The following is a 17,521-nucleotide window of genomic DNA, read 5'->3' as shown; positions in this document are numbered from 1 at the left end:
GTTTTGCTACCAAGTAGGATACTTGTACATCCTTTCTTCATGTGTGGTGTCACTTTTAAAAAAGTTAAGAGTAAATCATAAGATGAAGTTGTAAGCCTGTATATCTGGAAACATACATCCATCATCCAGACTTTTAAGTTTTGATTCAGCCCTTATAGGGAAAATCCCAAGTTCAGCATGTCTGTTTACATGTGATATCAGATAAAGAAGCAACTAGAAAAGACTCATGCTAAGTCCTAGCTCAGGAAGCTAATTTAGTATCATCTTAGCTTCCTGAAAAAGAGAAGTAAACTTTTAGTGTCTTTAGGTAGGTGGGAGGAGGGGAAAATCCAGCCGGGTATCTAACAGTTAATATCAAGACATGTTAATTGATTTTTCTGATTGGAACACTGTTCTTCTGAGGTTTTTAATGTTCATTGCCTGTCTGTGCTTCCAAGTTATCCCTCAAAATCCTGCTTACTAGAAAGCAACTTCAATGAAAGAGGAAATAGTAGACACCCCAGAATACTTGGGACTTGGGAAAAAAGTTGATCATAACTATAAAGGAATTTTTAGAAGGCTTTTTAAGAGTAGTGTAAAATACAGAAGTAATAGATTTTTAACAGCAGTTATACATTCACATTTCCAAGCAAATATTTAAACAATAAATAGTTCATCTTGAATGGGGAAAAGAGAAGAGATTTCATTTTCTTAAGCAGATTCTTAAATAGATTGAGAGAGAAACAAAAGCATCTGCTGCTCATCAGTCCAGGCAAGTGAGGTACAGTCTAACCAAAGAATTCAGAAACTAATTCCCAAAAGCTAAGTTTTTTGTATATATACAAATATGCTAAGGACAGTTAAACATGTATACATTTAAATAAGCTCACATAACTCCACAAGAAGTGCTTGTGATTTGATTTAAATAAATCTGTCACTCCTAACTCCCCCTTCTCCCCAATCTCCATAGTGAAATGTAATGCCAGAAAACAAAAATATGGGTGGGGCTCAAATTGTGATTTAGGTAACTGCTTCAGGAAGCTGCCTTGTTACCATGGAAACTTACCATGCCCAGGAGTCATTTTGTGAAGATGTTGCTGTGGTAACCACAGCTCCGTGAGGCTGCAGCAGGACTGCAGCAGTTGCGACCAGTTCTGACAGTGGGGCTGCAATGGGCTCCCTCCCAGCACTGACAATGGGACTAGATCCCTGCAGGCCAAGGGACGGACCCTTGACACCGTGGCACAACATGCAGGGTGACTGCTGCAGTCATCCCAGCTCAGTGCAGCAAGACCCCTAGCTAAGATTGCAAGGAGGACGACAAACCTGCAACCACAGGGCAAACCACCCCACTGCTGAGCAGTTCCTGGCTGGGAACAGCTCCCAGTGCCACACTCCTGGTTGACAAGTGAGGGAGTGGGGCCATCACAGCAAAGCTGCAGGGGAACCCTGCACTGCTGCAGAGCCAGTGACGACTAATTCCTGAAGGGGCAAGGTGCAGGGAAAGCTGTGCTCCTTTCATGGGAGAGCAGAGGCCCCCCCGGCCAGGACTATTAGGATGAGTCCCTTGCAGCAGGGGAGGCCACCCTGCTGATGAATGGTTCCTGTTGGGGTTCTCCTCCTCTTTGCAGTCCTGGCTAGCAGTCAGTGCTCTCTCTCCTTCTTGCACCTTGTGCCTAAAGGAATCGCGTGTCAGCAGCACTGCATCAGTGCAAACTGTCCTCTGCGGATCTGCCCACTCCCTCATCAGCTGGGAGTGTATAGGGGCTGTCCTGTGTAGAAGCCATTCAGCAGTGCTGCAGCCTCCCCTGCTGCATGGGTCCTGCAGTCCTGGCTAGGAGTGTCTGATCTGTCCCGCCAAGACCCACTTGCTCACTTCCATGGTAGCAGGGCTGCAAAAGGTTCCCTGCACAGCCAGGGTGTTGCTAATTCCCGACCCAAACTGTGAAGGTGCAAGGTGCAGGAGGGAGGCTGCAGTCCTGGCAGGGCAGAGCAGAGATTCTGACCAGGACTGCGAGTAGTCATCCCTGGGCCTGGCCGCAGGGGGGCCACCCTACTACTGAATGGCTCCTGCTAGGGGCTTATCGTTCTCGCAGTCATGGCCCGCTGATCAGTGGAAAAGCTCCCTTCTAATTTAGTAAGCTTTTTGTGTTTGCCTGTGGTCCCATATTTATAGTCTCGGTTTTTGAATAGTCTTAAAGGCAGTGTTGCATGGGTGCCTTTTTAATATGCATAAATACACTTCATTAAGTATTTTAACTATTTTAGTACTGCACTTCAAAAATAAAAAGCAATATTTGTACAAATTGTATGTGGAACACTTTTCTTTTTAATCAACTGATATTGATGTATTGTAATAGTATTCCTGACATTACTGCAAGATTTCAGATCCGAATTGTACTCCAAGTGGATCAATTGGTGGGTCCGTGAATTACGTTAAAGCAATTAAAAGCGGAGATGAATCATCACTGTTATGATGGTAGAGGAGCACAGAATCTAAAGTGCTCCAGATAGTGAATGTACTATTGAGTAAGCAAAATGGAACAGCTGAGGGGGCAGGATATTAGCAAAAGAAGTGGTGGGACCTATTCTTGGAGTTTGATGTACAGAAATTTAAGAGACTGTAAGGCATAATAGGCTAATATCTAGCTAGCCATACTGCAGTAATTCCTTCCAAGTGTACTAAATTACTTTTGAGCTCATTTGTCAGAAATTAAAAAGAACAGGAGTACTTGTGGCACCTTAGAGACTAACACATTTATTTGAGCATGACTTTCATGGGCTACAATCCACTTCATTGGATGCATAGAATGGCACATATAGTGAGGATATATACACATTCATACAGAGAACATGAAAAGGTGGGAGTTCCCCTACCAGCTCTAAAAGGCTCATTAATTAAGATGAGCTATTGTCAGCAGGAGAAAAATGTTGGTAATGATAAGTACTCCTGTTCTTTTTGCGGATACAGACTAACACAGCTGCTACTCTGAAATCAGAAATTAAAGAAAGTTGTTTGGAACATAACTGACTTCTTGTGTCTTGTCTGCTTAACTTTTAGGTGCACATGAACTTGAACAGATGCAGCTGATTTTAGAGTCAATTCCTGTTGTGCATGAGGAGGACCGTCAGGAGCTTCTCAGTGTAATCCCAGTTTACATTAAAAACGATATGACAGAGCCGCACAAACCTTTAACACAGCTGCTTCCAGGTATCAGTCCTGAAGGTAAGTGGTTCTGAAAAAAATCTAATTAAAAACCTTAAAAATCATAGCAGACAACTTCACATTGAACATTTTTGACACCAACTTGGTTATGTATTAAGCACGTTTTCATGAGTGGCAGGGTCAATACTATATATGACGTCCCATGCTTGACTCCTGGTCATTCTCCAGAATAGGAATTTTGTGGAGGCAGTTGTTTCCAGCCCTTGTGAGAAATGGAGCATCTTGTATCGCTTTATATAGCTACTTCATCAGTCCTAGAGGAGTGTTACATGGCTTTGCAGGGAGTTGTAGAAAGAGAGGATAATGGGCATCTTTGTGACAATTCAAATAATGCAGAGGTGGGGAGAGGGTTGTTGAGACGCTAATCCTCTAAGGATGTGAATGTGAGCATGTGAATGATGTAATTGCTTCAGGAGTATACAGTAATTGTTCTGAAAACATTTTAGGGACTATTTTGTCAAAATAGAAAAGTTTTGGTTCAAGTATTCCTGCTTGAACAAACCATTTTGAATCTTTTTTTTTTTTTTTGACCATTCCTGGGTAGAAGTCAGTGGCACTTGCTAACTTGATTTAGACCATGCTAACTCGACTAACTTAAAACTAATAAGAAATTCTCTTTTAAAAATCACCACTTATTGCTGTATTCTGCCTTTCCAGATTTATAGTTACAGTCAATGTTCCCTCTAATATTTTACATCCATGTGCGGAATGAATTGTATGTGCACCAATATGGAGGTGATGTGTGGTGGGAGTGGGGCCAAGGGGTTCGGCTTGTGGGAGGGGTCTCAGGGCTGGGGCAGAGGGTTGGGGTGCAGGGGAGATGAGGACTCGGGCTGGGGATGAGGGGGTTGGGCTGCGGGAGGGGGCTCTGGGCTGGAGCAGAAGGTTGGGGTACTGGGGGGTGTGAGCTCTATGGTTGACCTGGGGATGAGGGGATTGGGGTGCGGGCTGCAGTGGTGAGAGAGGACTTCTCCCCTCCCAACTCTCCCCCAGCCCTCTCTTGACACAGCAGCCTGGGGCTGAGGAGAGGTGCCTCTCCCTGGCTGTGGCAGCTCCAGGGCTGGGGCCAGGGCTGGGCGAGAGGTGCCTCTCCCCAGCCATGGCAGCTCTGGGCCTGGGCTGGAGCCGGGGGAGAGGTGCCTCTCCCTGCCTATGCAACCCTTGATAGCTTGCTGAATGGCCACGCAGCTTAGAGGGAACTTAGGTTACAGTATAGGTTTTTGTCCACATTGATTTTATCACCTGGTTGCTTTGTCTTAAAATCATTCTGTAGCCTTTAGGTCTCAATGTTTTCAACAGTCTTTGACATAGATATACATGTGTAAAATAAAGCAGTGTGTTTATAATCCCCAAGTGTAATTGTTTCAGGAATAAAGATTTTCATCTTCTAATTACTTATCACTGATATGGTTGTATTCTCTACAGCACTGGACTTCCTGGAGCAAATTTTGACATTTAGTCCCATGGATCGATTGACAGCAGAAGAAGCTTTGTCCCATCCTTATATGAGCATTTACTCCTTTCCAACGGATGAGCCCATTTCAAGTCATCCTTTTCACATTGAAGATGAGGTTGATGATATTCTGCTCATGGATGAAAGTCACAGCCATATTTACAATTGGGAAAGGTAAATTTATTCCAAATGCTGTTGTTTAGATATTAATGAATTGTCTTGTGCTGCTGAATCATGACATCTTCCTTAACTCTAAAGTAAGAGGCTATATCTGAGATGCTATGAGTACATCACTTTAAGAGCAGTAGAACTCTGCAGAAAGCAGGAATAAGTATACCCATGGTGAAGTTTTTCCTCCTCCTTCCCCCTTCACCTCCCCAGAAACCCCAATTGCATTTCAATTGATTTTTCTAAATTAACTTGAGGATAAAAATTTTCCTACAGCTTATCCCTGTAATTAGTCCACTGCAATATAAAGCACAACAAAGACTGACTTGGATATGGTGTTGTATGACTATTTTTCAGTCTGCTAGGCTTTTAAAATTAATTTTTTAAACTTTCTTCAGTAAGACAAATTGGTCAGGAATGCAAATTTTCCATAGTCTACATTCGGTAAATATACTAGTAAAAGCATAGCATTGCAATAGTAATATTTAAAAATATCTTTACTTAAAATAACATTTCTGATAGAAGAATATTTGGGGGGCGGGGGAATTTTTAATTTGGGTTAAATATCATATTTTAGTGATTTATATTCTGGGATTTAAAATGATACAGCCCAGTTCAGTTAAGAAAATAACTTGCATATGTTGAATTGTAAATGGTCTAGCAGTGTTGGGTTTTTTTTGGTCTCGGATAATTTGTAATCAGGAAGGTTTGTTTTTTCGTTCACTAACTCTAGGAAATTAACTATTACAGATACCATGACAGTCAGTTTTCAGATCATGACTGGCCTATTCATAATAACTTTGAAGCTGATGAAGTTCAGCGTGATCCAAGGGCTCTTTCTGATGTCACTGATGAGGAAGAAGTGCAAGTAGATCCTCGCAAATATTTGGATGGAGATCGTGAAAAGTATCTGGAGGATCCTGCTTTTGACACGCACTTCTCTACTGAGCCTTGCTGGCAATATCCCGATCACCATGAAAACAAGTACTGTGATCTGGAATGTAGCCACACTTGTAATTACAAAATGAGGTCATCTTCATACCTAGATAACTTAGTTTGGCGAGATAGTGAAGTTAACCATTACTATGAGCCCAAGCTTATTATAGATCTTTCTAACTGGAAGGAGCAGAGCAAAGAGAAGTCTGATAAGAAAGGCAAGTCAAAATGTGAAAGGAATGGATTGGTGAAAGCTCAGATAGCTCTTGAGGAAGCATCACAGCAGCTTGTTGAAAAAGAAAGGGAGAAGAATCAAGGATTTGACTTTGATTCATTTATAGCAGGAACCATTCAACTTAGTTTACAACATGAGTCTACTGATGTTGATAAATTAAATGACTTGAATATCTCAGTGTCCCAACTGGAATTGAAAGCCTTAATATCAAAGTCAGTAAGCAGAGAGAAACAGGAAAAAGGAATGGCCAATTTGGCACAGTTGGAAGCTCTGTACCAAACTTCTTGGGATAGCCAGTTTGTAAGTGGTGGGGAGGAGTGCTTCCTCATAGATCAGTTTTGTTGCGAAGTCAGGAAAGATGAACAAATTGAAAAAGAAAACACTTACACCAGTTATTTGGACAAGTTCTTTAGTAAGAAAGAAGATACAGAAATGCTAGAAACTGAGCCAGTAGAAGATGGGAAGCTTGCGGAGAAGGGAAGAGAAGAGAGCTTTCTTAGTAACAGTGGGGAGTTTCTCTTTAACAAGCAGTTAGAGGCTATAGGTATCCCTCAGTTTCACAGTCCTGTTGGTTCACCACTTAAATCAATTCAGGCCACATTAACACCTTCTGCTATGAAATCATCTCCCCAAATTCCCCATAAAACATACAGCAGCATTCTGAAACATCTAAACTGAAACACTCAGCAGACACACATTTTTTTTTTTGTATTCTTCATGAAATGTTTGTCTTTTTTATTACTAGTGTAAGTAATTATTTTTACTTGAATCAGATGGTGTAATTTTGGTATGGATTTCATTAGGTTTCTGTTTACCATCATTTTTACAATCCAGAATTAATTTCTATATATGACTTAGTTTTTTGTTTTTAAACTGGCATGTCGTTTGCACACGAAATAAAAGAATAGAGCGGAATAATGCAAAATGTAGGAGGAAACAGAAAAAAATGCACTAAACCAAGTAAAAACATTGTCAGTAAAACATTTGTCCATGTTTTGCAGAAAAAATCTTGCCTTGAAATTTACACAGTGAGACTGTACATAATTGCATGAAAATATCTATTTTTTCCCTGAAACATTTTTTCATTAGTGTATTAGTTTTTCATACTGTAAACATTTCTTAGACACATGATACCAGCACCAACTGAAAATGAATGCAGAATTTGGTACGCATGTGTTATCTACCTCAAGGTAACAGCAGTATGTGGCAAAACATTAACCACCCATAGTGCTTCTCATTATGCACTTCTCTTTAGCCAGCATTATTATAGTAGCGATTTTTCCTGAAAAATCATTCAATATTTATAAATGTTCTGGTATGCATTCTTTATAGTGAAGTGTTAATATGTGGCACTTTTATTTATTTTAACAAATGTTTTCTGTAATTACAGAAAGTCAACTTAATTTTTGAAGTTTCTTGGCAGATAAGGTTTTTGTTTAGCACTATGGTTTATTGCCTACATAGCTGAATATATAATAACATTGGCTTATTCTGAGGCTGTCCAATACATCTATATGGTTTTTTTTTAAGTTTTCATTTCAAATAAAGCACTCACTGTGTATAGGAATTTGTAATTTGGGGGTGCTTCATCTCTCTACAAAAATTAGGAATTGCTTTATTATAAAATGCTCCTAGAAATCTTAATTGTGTTCATTTTTTTTAAAAAATTTGTAACGTTAGTTGTGTGCATGGAAATAATTAAGGTACATTATTATTGTAGGTTAAAAGTTCTCTATGGTGAGACATTTTGCTTTTACTGTATGTTTTTACTGAATAATTCCCAGCCCCAAAACAAGCATGAATAAAATTAGGTTAAATGTAGCATGTAGTATCTCGGTCTTCTGGAAATTTGGTTTACCTTCTGTTTTTTTTGTTGTTTTTTATTTGTTTGGGACACTGTATGTATTATTGGCTCCCCTGTTTAAAGAAAGACGACAAATAAAACATGGCCAGCAAAAAATGACTCTCGTTTCACTACTTGTACAATGAGAATTACCTGCTGCATTGTAACTTAGGTAGCTGTCACCATTTATATTGTGGCCTGTGTGCCTGCCCCCAGTTTTAAATGGTTTCTGTTGCACCTTCAGCCTATGATAACTTGAGGGTTGCCCAGATACAAAACAAAACTCACTTTGTAGTGGAAACAAACCCTAGATGATGTATTACTGGAACTCCTACTGTAGCAGTGTCCTGTAATATTACATTTATGAAGGTCACAAATGTGCTGTATTGAGACTATAATGTTTGGAGGCAGATGAGTAGTAGCTTCTATCCATCTGATCAATGAAAATTCAGTTATTGTGGGTGAAGATCTTTAATTTATAAATAAGTATTACTGCTTTCATTGGCAGGACACAGCGACGAAACAGCATGGTTAGGAGCATAATGTTCCAAGAGTACCAGCAAATTTTCAAGGTACCCTTTCTGTTTTGGCCACTGCTCGGAGCCCTGCTTATACAGGGTCAGATTATGCCCTCCTGTTCCACATGCATAAATAGGTCACATGGTGGGGAAGGAAGGGGCTCCCCATGTCCTGCCCTATCACCATAGCCTATGCTCACTGAGGTGCATAGGTAAAGGGAAGAAATAAAGCCATGTCTGCCTGAAATGCATGGGACAGCAAAATTGGCTAGATTGACTAGTGTGTGCGGCCTGAAAGCTAGTCCTACCTGCAGTTCTGGCATGATGTACCCTCGACATGGCACAAGTGAGCATTGTTTTACAAATTATTAGGAACTAGGCATCTAGCCCTTTCATAACTGCATATCAAATAGGCAGCACTTCATAATGTGCATGTGGAGAAAACTAAGATGATGTTGATGCTGTAGCCTTAGCCCTTCTCCCAAATCTCTCCACTCTTCTCCTTTAAGGGGTTGTCCAGTCCCATCTGCAGAGCTCCTCAAATGATGGCACAACAAGCTGAACATGGCAGACAAATGGCCATTTGGGGCTAGCTAGTGTAAAGTGTTCTTTTAGCAAAGACACATTGTGTCCTGAGTTCAAACTGTCATCTTGGTGTGCTGGACCCCTCTGTGACCTCTTTGCTGAGGATGGAGAGTGGGAGGAGGAGACTGTTTTGAAATGAACTATGGTAAGTAGTCATCTGAAACGATGAGAAGAGTGGGTCTGAAATTATTAGAAATTGCAAACCAAATTCAGCCCAGAAGCCCACTACAGTCAGTGTGGGCTGATTCTCCACTGCCTCACATCATATGTAACGTGAGTGCAAAAATACTACCACCTCAGAATGTGAGCATTTACACCCATAAATAAGATTCTTTGTGAAGAATCTGAAGCCAAGTCTAAATCGAGTATGGTATTTCACAGCTGTAGACCTCCAGGAGTTCTGTGTAGAAAGGAGTGCTTTATGGACATTACTGGTTTATTTTGGTGGGAAGTAGTATTCTGAGAGGCCTGGGTCTGTGATCACCTGGAGCGTCCAGCTGGTCTACGCTCTTGCAGAGAGGCCAACGCAGTGGCTTGGTAAGCAGAACAATTCCTCTTAAAGCAGATAATTAAAGGAGGTGGAAATGCATCAGATGTAAGAGGCAAACTTAAGGTTATTGCTAATAACTGACAACAGGCTGGTCAGGTCTTTGGTCCTTCTTTGCCAGCCTGCAAAAATCCTGCTTTGGGAGAACAGAGGGTACTTATATAGGTCTGAGACTGATTCATTCTCGATTAAAGATTGCTTTTTTCCCTGGGTTTCACTAAGGCTCATCACCAAAGCAAAAATAAAAATGACAGGTAAATTAGTAGTTCTTCAGCTGTGACCTGGCAACTGTGTCTTTTTTAAAAAACAAACACTAGAGTAGAGTTAGAAATAAGCCAGATGAAGGCTCCTCTGGTAAATGCCAAGGTGCTTGCCAACTCAAATATATTCTATTGTTTCTTTTAAGAGAAAACAGATCAATGAAGAGAAATGCTAATCATTTTTTGTTTGTTTTTCCAACTGCTGAGGGGTTTTCTGGGTTTCTCTGTTAAATTTGAACATGATTAACGATAGGTGAACTAGATGAGATAATGCTGACCACAGCTTAATAACATTGACCAGGACAAAGTGTGTTGAGCATTCTGTTGTGCACCAGAGATTTAATCACAGTTAGCTGGCACTGAGTTGAGCACTATTTGTTCTGGTTTACACTTAACAATACTGACCCATGACTTAATGGTAGCGTAGTTAATTGTTCACAACTGTATGATGTGTCCTCATATACATACTCCTTTCCTTTTCTTTCCTGTTAGATATTCCTGTTTTAAAAAAAATAAATAAAAATCTTATCGTTCTGTACTGTGGAAAGCAACTTGAACATTGCCTGGCACCTAATTACCATGGCGGATTCTCCCTTTTCCCCAGGTTTAGTTCATTGCCTAAAACCAGTATATTGCGTCTACACACAGTTTCTAGTTAACTGGTTTCTTGGCTCATAGAATTTTCTTCCCAGCATGTTAGGAACATTCAGTGTCATCAATGAGTTCTTTTCTCTGCCACTTCTGAACTTTATTGTAGTCAGCAAGAGGCAGGGTTTTTTTTTGTTTTGTTTTCCAGTTTACATATTAGGTGGACTTTTTACAGACACAAGAAATGGCCATGAGGGGAAAGTCAAGAGTGAGAGAGAGAGCAAGTGAAAGAGCACGTTCTTTGCTGTGCAACTGGGGCCACAAAATGCATGAAGAATTAGTTGGGACTCCCTGAAGAGTCAAATGATAGAACTGCTGAATTGATCATTCCTGGAAGCAAGAAATGGGGTGGGGGGAGGGAGAGAGAAATGCCTTAACGACATTTGCTGTCCTGAATCTATTTTCCCCCAAGCTGTGTCTGAGTTGCTCTTCCTCCGCAAAGAAATTGTTTTAAATCCATCAGTTTGGGATAAAGAAAGGGCAGAACCACCATGTAACTCCCAGTATGTTCAATGTTCATCTTTATCATGGGGTGATGTCAGGAGTCCTAACTCCCTTTGCATTTTAGTCCTTGAATTATTTCTGTGCTTATTTAGTCCTGCAGTTTCTGGCTTGTTGTTCTACATCTGTTTACATAAGGTTTAGGTCTAACAATCTGTGGAATAATAATTCCCCGTGTGTAGGAACAAACCAGGGAATCAGCAAAACCATTCGTACCTGCAAGGCTCACTCTTTCAAACACATGGCGCTACACTTGAAATGCATGTCTATTTATTCTTGAGCGGTATTTAACGGCTGCTCAAAACGTTAATTAACTAAAAAGTTCAGTGACCTCAATTTTTTTTCAAAGAATCAGAGCTAATGACTGTAATTTACATACAAGAATCAGTATACGGTGAAAGTCCTGCTATGATAGCGCTTTCAAAACGCATTGATAATTAGGTACCACCATCTTCTAGAAATAGTTTTGTTAATGATTGCCTAAGGCTGCTACGAGGTACAAATGTTGTTCTCTGTCATTTGGCTGGGTGCAGTCAAGGCAGACCTTTTATAATGAATTCAGACGCTAACATTCCTATTGTAACTAAAATGTTATTCCAGTGCCAGCCAAAATTACAGTTAATCTGTGTGTCACCCAGGCTGAAAGATAGCGTTTATGAAAGTGTAGGGTGTTTGGCAAGGCACTGAACCTTCCTGTGTTTGTTTCCCTATTAATATAATAGAGATAACATCCCTGTGGTGCTGACGTTATGAGGATCCCATAGCTGGTATTTCTAAGTGCTTTGGTGAGGAACATATAAGCACTATGCATGATGATTTTCATACAATGTTGGTGTGCTTTTTTTGTATTTCCTCCATATTATAGGCATGTATCAGGAGCAAATTCATTCCTAATCCTTAATGGGAGTGTTGCTCTTGCTGTCCAGTGTGTACAATTGGCCACTTAGAACCCCATCCTTGAAGTCAGTGGGAGTCTTTTTATTGACTAATGGGAGTTGTATTGACCCCTGAGTTAATGTTCCCCACCCATACCATCTAGAATTTAACCCTTCAAGTTGTAAGCCAGCGCTTTATTTCACTGCTGTGCCAACAGGAATAAGTGATGTGCAAAATAAAACATTGACTAGGATTATAATTCTCTTTATAAACATTCTTTCTAGAGTGACTCCTAACAGTTTCCTAGTATTCCTGATGTAACAAAATAACTTCTTATAAAACTATGCCACATATAAATGATTTTTGTCACTTATTTGAATTAGCTACATAATATCACAGCTTTGTTCCTAATCTCAAAGTGACTTACATTCAGATTTGTTGTCCAGTCACATGTATCTAGACATCCCAAAAACACATGCAAAAATGGATTTTTTAAATAAAGCAAGGTGATTTAAACATCAGATATTTGCCTACTCTCACATTTCCTTCCCAACCATAGATTGCAAGGAGAAATGAAGTTTTTTAATTAAAACATTTTTTTCATAGAATAGTAGGGTTGGAAGGAACTGCGGGAGATCATCTAGTCCAACCCCCTGCTCAAAGCAGGACTAATCCCCAGACAGATTTTTATCCCAGTTCCCTAAATGGCCCCTGTAATAACCTTAGTCCCAGATTTGGACCTTAGCGTCCAAAATATGGGGGTTAGCATGAAAACCTCCAAGCTTAGTTACCAGCTTGGACCTGGTACCTGCTGCCACCACCCAAAAAATTAGAGTGTTTTGGGGCACTCTGGTCCCTCTGAAAAACCTTCCCTGGGGACCCCAAGACCCAAAGCCCTTGAGTCTCACAACCAAGGGAAATAATCCTTTTTCCCTTCCCCCCTCCAGGTGCTCCTGGAGAGATACACCGACACAAGCTCTGTGAAACTACACAGAGGGACTCCCCCTCTCTGTTTCCAGTCCTGGAAGCAAAAAGTACTTTCCTATTCCCCCAGAGGGAATGCAAAATCAGGCTAGCGATCCAACACACAAATCTCCCCTTGATTTCTTCCTCCCACCAATTCCCTGGTGAGTACAGACTCAATTTCCCTGAAGTAAAGAAAAACTCCAACAGGTCTTAAAAGAAAGCTTTATATAAAAAGAAAGAAAAATAAGTACAAATGTTCTCTCTGTATTAAGATGATACAACACAGGGTCAATTGCTTAAAAGAATATTGAATAAACAGCCTTATTCAAAAAGAATACAAATCAAAGCACTCCAGCACTTATATTCATGCAAATACCAAAGAAAAGAATCCATATAACTTACTATCTGATCTCTTTGTCCTTACACTTGGAAACAGAAGACTAGAAAAAAGAAACTACTTCTCCAAAGCTCAGAGAAAGCAGGCAGCCAGAAAACAAAGACACAGACACTCAATTCCCTCCACCCAAAGTTGAAAAAATCCAGTTTCCTGATTGGTCCTCTGGTCAGGTGCTTCAGGTGAAAGAGACATTAACCCTTAGCTATCTGTTTATGACACGCCCCCCAAATTGCAGACAGTGGGGAAGCTCACTGGCGGCGATTTCCTTCTAGAACTTGAAAATAAACAGATTAATACAACACATACACCTTTACATATACTCCTAAGTATATAACTAACAGACTTCTACATTTTAAGAACACTTTTTAACTACTGAATTCTGGGAAACTCTCACGGGAGAGTGCATGAGCAACTTTATTAGAAGCTACTGTGATGTGTTGAATTTTAAAATCAAAATCTTGGAGAGCTAAACTCCAACGAAGAAGTTTCTTGTTGTTCCCCTTGGCAGTATGAAGCCACTTTAGTGCAGCATGGTCAGTTTGTAGTTGGAACCGCCGTCCCCAAACATATGGGCGTAGCTTTTCCAGGGCGTACACAATGGCATAGCATTCCTTTTCACTGACTGACCAGTGACTTTCCCTCTCAGACAGTTTCTTACTGAGAAACACGACAGGATGGAAGTTGTGATCTGTTGCTTCCTGCATGAGCACTGCTCCTATACCACGCTCAGATGCATCCGTGGTTACTAGGAATGGCTTGTCAAAGTCCGGGGCCCTGAGCACAGGGTCAGACATGAGCGTTGCCTTAAGTTGGGTAAAGGCCTTTTGACACTCATCAGTCCACTTAACTGCATTTGGCTGGGTCTTTTTGGTCAGGTCGGTCAGTGGGGCAGCGATTTGGCTGTAGTGGGGTACAAATCGCCTGTAGTATCCGGCCAAGCCTAAGAAGGATTGGACCTGCTTCTTGGACCGTGGGACAGGCCACTTTTGGATAGCATGTACCTTGGCCTGTAGGGGGTTTATGGTTTCTCGACCCACCTGGTGCCCCAGGTAAGTTACTCTGTTTTGGCCTATTTGACACTTTTTGGCCTTAACAGTTAGTCCTGCCTGCCTGATGCGCTCAAAGACCTTTTCCAGGTGTAGTAGGTGTTCGGGCCAGGAGTCTGAAAAAATGGCCACATCATCGAGGTAGGCAACTGCAAATTCTCCCAGTCCAGCTAGTAGACCATCTACCAGCCTCTGGAAGGTGGCGGGTGCATTTTGAAGGCCGAAAGGAAGGACATTGAATTCATACACCCCCGCATGGGTGACGAATGCTGACCTCTACTTGGCAGGTTCATATAGCGGTACTTGCCAGTACCCCTTGGTTAAGTCTATTGTAGAGATGAACTGGGTAGGTGGGAAATTTCCTGTGCTGTGGAGCAATATTTGGCGCCGGGTTGTTAGGGTTGGCTGGCACATGCAGCCCAGCTTTTGCCAACTCCAGTTCATGTTTTCTCTGTTTTTTCTTCTCTTCATTCTCTTTTTGTTGTTTTTTCATTTCTTTTTGTTGTTTTTCCATTTCTTTTTGGTGTTTTTCCATTTCTCGGTGGTGGGCCAACTCTTCTTCTGCTTGTTTCCTTCGGTAGGCTATCTCTTCTTCTTCTAGTTTTCTTTTGTGTGCTGCCTCTTGGGCTGCCTGTTTTCTTTGGAAGGCTGCCAGTTTCATGCTTTCTTCCTTTTCTTTCATCTCCATCTGTCGCCTGTGTTCAGCTTCTTTGATTTGTTCTTCGGCCTCAATTTTTGCCTTAGAAGTCATGGTTCCTGTTTACTTGTGTTGGGGTGCCCTCCGGTGTTTATCTTCTGAACTGCAGGTTCTGTTGCCTCCTGAAGTCTGCCTAGCAACAGTGCTTTTTTCCTTTTCTCTCTCTAGCTAATGTTCAATGAAAGGAAACCAGAAAAACCACTTTATTTGCATGCATATAAGTGCTGGTACTTGCCTCCTAATGGGAGGGCTATTGCATGACAAAAGACCCTCAACAGTTTCTTAATGGCTTCTCGCTTAACATGCAAGCCACAAACTGCCAGAGAGAGCAGAAAAAAAAAAATCTCTCTGGTTCCCTTTTAAAACCAACTGTTTCTCTCTGCTAAAAAGCCCTTAGCAGAGAAGAGAAAAATATAATATTCCTACTGGCTTCTGGATTCTGTCTATATCCCACCAGCTGCACACCATGACATAACCTTAGTCCCAGATTTGGACCTTAGCGTCCAAAATATGGGGGTTAGCATGAAAACCTCCAAGCTTAGTTACCAGCTTGGACCTGGTACCTGCTGCCACCACCCAAAAATTTAGAGTGTTTTGGGGCACTCTGGTCCCTCTGAAAAACCTTCCCTGGGGACCCCAAGACCCAAAGCCCTTGAGTCTCACAACCAAGGGAAATAATCCTTTTTCCCTTCCCCCCTCCAGGTGCTCCTGGAGAGATACACCGACACAAGCTCTGTGAAACTACACAGAGGGACTCCCCCTCTCTGTTTCCAGTCCTGGAAGCAAAAAGTACTTTCCTATTCCCCCAGAGGGAATGCAAAATCAGGCTAGCGATCCAACACACAAATCTTCCCTTGATTTCTTCCTCCCACCAATTCCCTGGTGAGTACAGACTCAATTTCCCTGAAGTAAAAAAAAACTCCAACAGGTCTTAAAAGAAAGCTTTATATAAAAAGAAAGAAAAATAAGTACAAATGTTCTCTCTGTATTAAGATGATACAACACAGGGTCAATTGCTTAAAAGAATATTGAATAAACAGCCTTATTCAAAAAGAATACAAATCAAAGCACTCCAGCACTTATATTCATGCAAATACCAAAGAAAAGAATCCATATAACTTACTATCTGATCTCTTTGTCCTTACACTTGGAAACAGAAGACTAGAAAAAAGAAACTACTTCTCCAAAGCTCAGAGAAAGCAGGCAGCCAGAAAACAAAGACACAGACACTCAATTCCCTCCACCCAAAGTTGAAAAAATCCAGTTTCCTGATTGGTCCTCTGGTCAGGTGCTTCAGGTGAAAGAGACATTAACCCTTAGCTATCTGTTTATGACAGCCCCCTCCAGGATTGAACTCACAACCCTGGGTTTAGCAGGTCAATGCTCAAACTACTGAGTTATCCTTCCCCTTGTTTCATCTGTATGTCAAATTCGAGTGAAGGAAAGATCGAGAGGGATGGGCTGCATGGGTAGATAGACGGAGAAGGGGAAGCTGAAGGGTGAATGTTGTGATTTTGTTGAATCTGTTGATTCTATGTGGTCCAGAAATGGCTTCTGCTCTCAAGTTTCTCTCTACCCTATGTTCTGAACACTAGTCTTTCACATACGGCTGCTTTGGTTGTTGTGATTCATTCTTGGATTGTTGGCCTTATGTTCCAGTGCTTTTCATAATAAGAGGCTGGTGATTATCCATTCTGTCCCTTTGCTACCTATTCTGTTCAGGTTAGTGATGCTTTCAGCTACACTTTGTTTCAAATTTCATTAAAACTCCTGTTTTATTTAGTACATTTTTTCCAGTAATTTGTTATGGTTGGATACAACCCAGAATGTGTAGATGGTCTCTTCCTTGATTTGTTTAATATAATTGGACTACAGCAGAACAGATAATAAAACAGATAATAAATTTAATCAAATTACAAGCCTTCTTTTGTATTTGAATTTTGGTATGTCCCTTCAGCTGTATTCCAAAGCTATGGGTCAGTAGAAGATTTTTAATATGTTCAAAGCTCTAAAAAAAGACCAAACAATTGAATAACAGATTTAATGTGACTCGTGTTTCTGTTTGGACAAAGATGTATGCAGTACATTTCTTGAAAAGACTGGATAACTGGCACAGGCACATTTCCAAAAACTATGATTAAGACAGCACATGGGTTTGGTTTTTATTCTAAATTTTGTCCCTCTCTCACCCTATTTGGGGGCAATTGTTTTTGTATTACATGTTTCTCTTAGCAAAATCAGTAGTATCCGCATACTGAACGATCATGGTAGTTTTATATACTAAAAGATCCTGTTGGACACTTATGGATATACTTATAGTTATAACCTGATTCTTTTTTTTCTCTTAATTGATACACTTTTGCATTAAAAGACCCACACTTACAACCAACTTCATCCACAATTTCTTTTCAGGAAACCAGTATGGGTATCTTTCTTTAAACTTTATGTTGAGGTCAATGTTAGCCCCCCATTCCCACTCTCTGGGAACTTGTCTATACTAGATGTTTATATCTTGAATTAATTGGTTCCCAATTAACTCAAGGGTTTAAAATGTTTGTAAAGGGTAGTGTGTAAAGGCACATGTTTGAGCCAGGGTCCAGAAGTTCATACCTTCTAGGGCAGGCAATCAGTCAACTTGAG

General features: G+C 40.8%; 1 protein-coding gene across 3 annotated transcripts in view; it reads left to right on the top strand.

Moving 5' to 3' along the window:
- Window positions 1-7,960, top strand: part of MAPK6 (mitogen-activated protein kinase 6) — a 51,846-nt gene extending 43,886 nt beyond the window's left edge. For all 3 annotated transcript variants that reach the window (XM_050966899.1, XM_050966898.1, XM_050966897.1), the window contains exons 4-6: window positions 3,041-3,205; window positions 4,631-4,832; window positions 5,577-7,960. In XM_050966899.1, the coding sequence (XP_050822856.1) occupies window positions 3,041-3,205; window positions 4,631-4,832; window positions 5,577-6,675 (1,466 nt within the window). In that variant the 3' untranslated portion in view covers window positions 6,676-7,960. The remainder of the gene's footprint in view (window positions 1-3,040; window positions 3,206-4,630; window positions 4,833-5,576) is intronic.
- The last annotated feature ends 9,561 nt before the right edge of the window (window positions 7,961-17,521 follow it).

Source organism: Gopherus flavomarginatus, chromosome 9 (assembly GCF_025201925.1).
Source record: "Gopherus flavomarginatus isolate rGopFla2 chromosome 9, rGopFla2.mat.asm, whole genome shotgun sequence".
Taxonomy (NCBI): Eukaryota; Metazoa; Chordata; order Testudines; family Testudinidae; genus Gopherus; species Gopherus flavomarginatus.
Note: the sequence above shows the minus strand (reverse complement) of the source record. Positions and strands in the feature narration are given on the sequence as shown.